Raw genomic sequence first — 7,300 nt, 5'->3', positions numbered from 1 at the left:
TGCAGATGGTGACTGCAGCCATGAAATTCAAAGATACTTACTCCTTGGAAGAAAAGTTACGACCAACCTAGATAGCATATTAAAAAGCAGAGATAGTACTTTGCCGGCAAAGGTCCGTCTAGTCAAGGCCATGGTTTTTCCAGTGGTCATGTATGGATGTGAGAGTTGGACTGTGAAGAAAGCTGAGCACCGAAGAATTGATGCTTTTGAACTGTAGTGTTGGAGCAGACTCTTGAGAGTCCCTTGGACTGCAAGGAGGTCCAACCAGTCCATCCTAAAGGAGATCAGTCCTGGGTGTTCATTGGAAGGACTGATGCTAAAGCTGAAACTCTAATACTTTGGCCACCTCATGCGAAGAGTTGACTCATTGGAAAAGACCCTGATTCCGGGAGGGATTGGGGGCAGGAGAAGGGGATGACAGAGGATGAGATGGTTGCATGGCATCACCAACTCAATGGACATGAGTTTGAGTGAACTCCGAGAGTTGGTGATGGACAGGGAGGCCTGGCGTGCCGTTATTCATGGGGTCACAAAGAGTCAGACATGGCTGAGCAACTGAACTGAACTGACCTGAATCCTCAGAATCTGAAAATATGTTGTTACATGGCGAAAAGAACATTAGTAATGTAACTAAAATTACAAACTTTACCTGGGTAGGCCCAATCTAATCACACAAACCCTGAAAACAGAGATATTCCTCTAATTGGAGGCAGAAAAATGCAGCATAAGAGAAAGACAGAGAGGGTCTGAGTCTGACAAGGACTCAGTAGCCCACTGCTATTAACATGGGGCAGGGCAGTCCTGGAACCACAAGGAACAGAATCTCCTATTTGCCTGAATGAACTCGAAAGTGGATTCTTTACCAGAGCCCAGGCAGCTGATGCACTGATTTTGCACTTTTTAGATCCTAAGCAGAGAATCCAGCTGAAATACTTTGGCCTGGACTTCTGATTTATGGAAATCACATGATAAATTTGAATTATTTTAAGCTACTTTAAAAAGCCATGTAAAATTAAGAAACTCTGTAACCATTCTTTCAAAATAGGTTAAATTTATCAAATACTCTATGAGGGATCGTCCTGTTTGTCACTAGCTCTTTTGCTTTTTTACTTGAATATTGAACTTATAATTTTGTCTTCCCCTTTCCCCAAATCCTATTTTACGGCACAAAGAATCCCCTAACCAGATTGCTCTAAGCCAACAGTTCCAGTTGAGAGGCCACTTTTCATCACTTTCTCCAGATGTCACTTTTAGCTTAGCTTCAGATATTTTGAAATGTCTTGGAATATTAGTTCATAGACTCCTTTTGCATGTTTCTATTCCTTTCTTTTTTTGTTAAATTACTATTTTCTTTCTTTTTATGTAGCAGTTATCATTGCTACATCATTGTAGCTCCTCTGAATCAAAAAGTGTGGCTTTTTGGGACCAGAAGTCCCAAGATCATATTTAGAAGTACTTTCCACAACATTCCAAAGACTTGAAAAAAAATTGTTAAAGCTACACTCTTGTTGAGGGTCTTAGTACACAGAGGAAAATGAAGATTTGGACTATTTCCCATGAAAACATACTCTCAGAACAAATGCAATTCAATTTTATTCATTTACATAACTTAATGGCATTAGTAAGCAACTATCCACTGCCTGGCATACAGTTTTTGAATAAAAAGATGGGTGCATACTTTTGTTCCCTTTGAATAACAAGTACGAGATTTCTAATCCTCACAATTGTTTCCCTGCTTTCCCTCAAATAATGACTGAATATGTACCTAAAAATCCATTTCAATGGGTTCATCCAATGCTACATTAAAAGTAGGTCCTGTATTATACATACATGCAAGTGTGAAACATGTATAAACAGTTACCATTAATGGCACTGTCTTACTACAAAGCTGCCAGAAAATGTGTTCTAGATTGCTGCCAAATTCTTCCTTTAATACATTGGGAATAATTACTTACTGATACAATACATTTGGCCTTAAAAACAAAACTCCCAAAAGGAGGAGTCATTTAACATTAAATATCATTAAATGACCTCCCCAAGTAAGTAAGCAAGTAAGTGTTAGTCGCTCAGTCATGCCCAACTCTTTGTGACTCCATGGACTGTAGCCCACCAGGCTCCTGTGTCCATGAGATTTTCCAGGCAAGGATACTGGAGTGGGTTGCCATTTCTTTCTCCAGGGGATCTTCCCAACCCAGGGATCAAACCCTGGTCTCCTGTACTGCAGGCAGATTCTTTACCGACTGAGCTACAAGGGAAGCCCAAGTTCTCATTAAAATTAGCAGTTCAGTTCAGTCACTCAGTCATGTACAACTCTTTGTGATCCCCATGGACTGCAGCACGCCAGGCTTCCCTGTCTATCACCAACTCCCAGAGCTAGGGAAGACAGCAATTTAGATACAAGCTGAGGCTTGCAAAAATCATAAACATCCGACCAGTTATCATCTTAAAAGCATTCATTTTCCAAATCTCTTACCTGGATGATGCAGCTTTGAAAGGAATTTCTGGCTACTGGTTCTAGAAACACGGTGTGGAAGGCACAAATCCAACTGCTCCAAGGCAATGAGATGAACATTCTCCTTCTTAGAAAGTTGACTTATACATTTGAAATGAAAGTGAACTAAAGTCTATTCTAAATCCTTGAAAATTAATGCTCGTCCAGTATTGCATGTTGACATTCAGGTTTGACATTATTATGAAACTTGGGTTCAACAGACAAGAACTTAGAAAACACTCCTCAGACAACACTTAAGGGTTTCACAAATATTTATTTCTTTATCCTCTAAGTTTAACTAAGTAGAAATTATACATAATGGTACAAATTATGCAGTGTACATTGGCAGATCCATGTGACAGTCAAAGAGACCCATTGTCAACGGTCTTTGCAGCTTACCACCATGTGGTAATCAGTCTCATAGCTTATCGTCAGTGAGGAGAAACAATATGGCACATGCTGTTATGGATGCAGGCAAGCAAATAAAAGGAAGTCATATAGACAAAAATACCCCCGTACAGTCCTCCAGCTTATAACTAAGCCATTTAAACACAAACAGAACACACTCAGTTTATAATGAAAGCCAAGATAATGCTATCTTCGCAAGAAAAATAAACGTACCAGCTTAAATAACATACTACAATCAAAAGTTTTCATTGGAAATCAATTATTTATATCTGATTCAAATGCAACAGTTGTTGGCCTGAAAAATGAGCACTGTTTTTGAAGAAGTAATTCAACGTGATTCTGCGCGGTAAGAAAAAGAACATCAACTCCTTTCTGTCATTATGACTGTGGCAAATTTTCCTGGGATCTCAAATACCTATTCAAGGCTAGGTAATATTTGTAATATCTTAATGTATCTGTCAAGCTGAAGACAATGCATTTTAAGGACAACAGCTGCTGTGTTTGATTCATGCTTAACACAAGCACCCAAAATGATTTACTGTATTTTACAAATTTTACAAATGTTCATAATCACGATGAGGATTTATAAAACCCTATACCCTATAGTAAATATTAAATACTCGATAAAAATCTCCTAAGTATTTAACTAACTTTAGGAAGGAAAAAAGACTCTAATATATATATACACATATATATGTATATAGAATTGCCACTTACTTAGCAGGCAAAGACTTTCTGTTCCCTTTTTTTTCTAGAGCTCGTATTAGTGTTTACTTCTATTTTTAATCTCTGTTTCTCCGAGTTGATAAATTTGCACTGAAATATTCAGTAATAAACACAAAAGAAAACATTAACAATATAAAAGGCTAGATGTGTAAGAGACTTCACAAATCATAAAGTAAATTCCATTCAAGTTATAGGCCTTCTAGCTAACAAATCTCCATCTTTAGCTTAACAGGTGACACAGGACTGAAAACTGAGGTGCACATGATTTTATGCCAAAGCTCATTCTATTCACAGGTCCTCTTCCTTCCCAGAGAATATCACAGAGGACATCGGAAGAAGCAGGAGACTGACTTACGTGGAGATGTCCCTTAGGATTCTCACCTGTGTGTTCCCAGAGGGCATGATGTCTGGGGAAAATGTGCTGGGGCCAGGGTAGGTGACTAAGTATGTGTCCTTCCTGAGTTCAATAAAAGGGGCATAAAGAGGACCAATTCACCTGTGATTTTCCAAGTTTGCACATTTCTCAAAGGAGATTCTACATTTGATTTCTAATGCCAAACAGAACAAAAGGCTGAATATGTTTTGTGGTATGTTTCAGATTCTCAAGAAGGACAGGACAGCATAGGTTGTTGGTTTGTCTTTTGAAAAGGCAGTATCTTAAAAGTGTGTGTGTGTGCATGTGTGTGAGAAAGAGAGACAGGATACCTGCATGGGGGAGAATAAAGGAGGGAAAAAAGGGTGGGAGAGAGACAGAAAGTAAGATGGAAAAATAAGTATATATGAAATTTAGTCCTCTCCCTAAATTGTGAACTTGTGTCCTCAAAATTTTATCAGACTATCAGTTAGCATTTTAAAAAGGTTTTTTGGTCTTATTAAAATAATCATCTCATTTTAGTTGAAACAGCTTGTAGAAACATTTAATTCTTAAGATTTACATAACAGAAAAGTTATTTTCCTCAGTTTTATTTCTTAAGCTACAAAATATTTTAGTTTAAAGTTAACATCACTGCTCTCATTAACTGCTTTTGGGTGTGTTATTGAGATGAAAGTGATAGTCACATACACTGTACCTGCCTTACTTTAAAAAAAAAAAAATTGAATACAGGAGAAAATCCTATTTTCCCTTCTCTTGTGTTAATATAACAATATTTTCAATGGTGCTTTGAGTCCTGCAGACACAAACTTTGCTAAGGACCCTCTGATCTGGGGTTATGGTTCTCTTTCTCCACACTCGGCAGGCCTTTATTGAAACACATACAGCTTTCCGTTAATACTGAAATGGACAGTAATGACCTCCAGTGGATTTTTAGGTAAATAACAACTGTGCACTTCAGAGAATGTTAATTTCTAATATATTTGTTTCCTTTAGGACTTTTGGAGCTTGGCAACTTATTTAATGAACTTTCCAAACTTTCTTAAATTTAATAATTCTTGAATGAAATTGCAAACTATCACATTATCAACTATAGCCTATAAGCTAATTTTGAAAACTGAGAATAATGTCATTCAAACTTAAATTTAAATAAATATTCATAATTATTTGTGTGTAATTCACTTGCATTTAGTTTTAGTTAAATGAAAACTCTCAGAAAATTAACAGCTAAATAAAATAAGATAAAAAAAACTTCAGGAAATAGTCATTTTCAAATATAAAAACCTCTGATAATATTTATAAGAAACAAGTAAAGATGCTCTAAACATCTTGGTAGTTAACTGAACCTCATGAAACAACTTTCCTATTTAATATAAAATTAAAAGGAAATATTGATATCTGAGTGCAGAATATTTTACTTTTTAAAAAATAAAACATGTTTCTGGAATAGCTTTTAGATTTCTGGGAAGATTATTTTTTTAAATAATCTTTACAATTTAAGTTTTAATAGGGCTTCAGTGCTTTAGTACCTTCAGTTTTGGTTTGTGAGGTAATAAATTATTCATAAATATCTTATAAGAATCACATTTTTACTTGTTGGTTTTTTTTTTTTCCTGAAAATGACCTAGATGTGTTTATTGAAAGACTCATTCTAAATTTTTACTGGACAATCCATAGAATTAAAAAAAGATGTGAAAAAAAAAAAAAAAGATGTGAGAATATACCTTTTCTACCACAAGAGGGCAGCAAAAATGTTTTCTGTCACTCCATCTGTCTTGACATTCTTTGCTGTCTTTGAGATGTTAACGTTAACTTTCTTCTTTCTGCCCTGGAGTGAAATTCAAAGAATGTGTTTTCATTCTGAAACAGAACTATTGTGAATGTGGTTTATTATTGAACGTTTTAGGAAGGACACAAGCCTCAAAGTGACCACATTTTTTTTTAGTGACCATAATTTTTCTTTCATATGAAGTTTACAATAATTACAACAGACCTGCTTCATAAAGTTCATGGCTTAGACAACACTACTACATTAATTCTTAAAAGAGTACAGATGGTTCACTTGAGAATGCTAAAGTATGTGATAATCTATATATTTTACACTGTGACGGAAAGGCAAAATTCATAAAGATTAAAACATTTATTTATTTTTGCCATGATTATGAAAATATCTAATTTTTCAGCAATATTGCATTAATTTTAAGAGTAAAATAATAATTGCCATGGAAGAGCAGCCAACTACTCAAAGCTACAATTATGGTCATCTTTTGATAAACAGAATGTGAAATCATTGAGCAATCCATGGTTTTAAAAAAAATTAGTTAATTTTATGTGAGGTTAACCAGTCAAATGAGTATATAGAACAATTTATGATATCACCTCTATAGTCCTTTCTATATTACAGAAAACTCTTTTTAAGTAATACAAAGAAAGTATATGGTTTCTCTCTTTTTTTTTTTAGTTTCTAAATATAAATTTTTCAGAAGCTAGTAGAAGGTTTCAACCCATCAGGAGTCCAGCGCATGCCTCGGCAGGCGATAGTGCTCAGTTTTGGGACGGAGCTTCTTTTCCTGTGGGTTGGCATACTTCCACTTGGAAGGGGACATTTTAAGCTTTTTTCTCTTCTTATCTGTGCACCATACCTTTTCACAGTATTCTTCCACTCTCTGGAAGTTGCTATAACCAATCAGCTGCAAGAATTCCTTGTACCATGGTTTTGTCCCACGTGGGATGATGCTCTGAGCAGGACAAGGCATCTTATGAAGCCTATCCTCTTCAAAGTCTTTGTTAAACATCTCTTCCACTCTCTCCTCTTCCACTACCTCCAGGGTGATTTTACGGATTGTATGAACAAAACTATGCTCTACTGTCTGGCAAAAATAGGTCCCAGCATCCATTCTGCGTACTCTTAGGAAGAGTAAACCGAGGTCCATCTTAACCACTCTATCATCTGTCTTCACCTGTACAAGAACAAGAAAATCAAAGGCACTGAAGTATTATCCAGGAAATAGAATACCAGCTTATACCTTTCCACTATCTAGAAATTTTTTTTCATTTTTGCAATCATATGATGAAATCCTATAAGTCATATATACAAAATTATATGTTATACATATATAATGAATATATTAACTATATAATATATTATATGCACACTGGGTCACTTCAATCATGTCTGACATCTTTGAGACCCTATAGAATGTTGCTCACCAGACTCCTCTGTCCATGGGATTCTCCAAGCAAGAATACTGGAGTGGGTTACCATAGTCCTCCAGGGGATCTTCCTGACCCAGGGATCAAAC

General features: G+C 35.9%; 1 protein-coding gene across 1 annotated transcript in view; it reads right to left on the bottom strand.

The window, feature by feature from the left end:
• Positions 1 to 2,745: 2,745 nt before the first annotated feature.
• SEMA3E (semaphorin 3E) overlaps positions 2,746 to 7,300 on the bottom strand; it is a 274,076-nt gene continuing 269,521 nt past the window's right edge. Inside the window, exon 17 of the mRNA XM_006049428.4 lies at positions 2,746 to 6,958. Within this exon, the coding sequence (XP_006049490.3) occupies positions 6,506 to 6,958 (453 nt within the window). The 3' untranslated portion in view covers positions 2,746 to 6,505. The remainder of the gene's footprint in view (positions 6,959 to 7,300) is intronic.

The sequence above is a fragment of the Bubalus bubalis genome, chromosome 8 (assembly GCF_019923935.1).
Source record: "Bubalus bubalis isolate 160015118507 breed Murrah chromosome 8, NDDB_SH_1, whole genome shotgun sequence".
NCBI classification, from domain to species: Eukaryota; Metazoa; Chordata; class Mammalia; order Artiodactyla; family Bovidae; genus Bubalus; species Bubalus bubalis.
The sequence above is the reverse complement of the archived record's forward strand: the minus strand, read 5'-3'. Positions and strand labels throughout refer to the sequence as shown.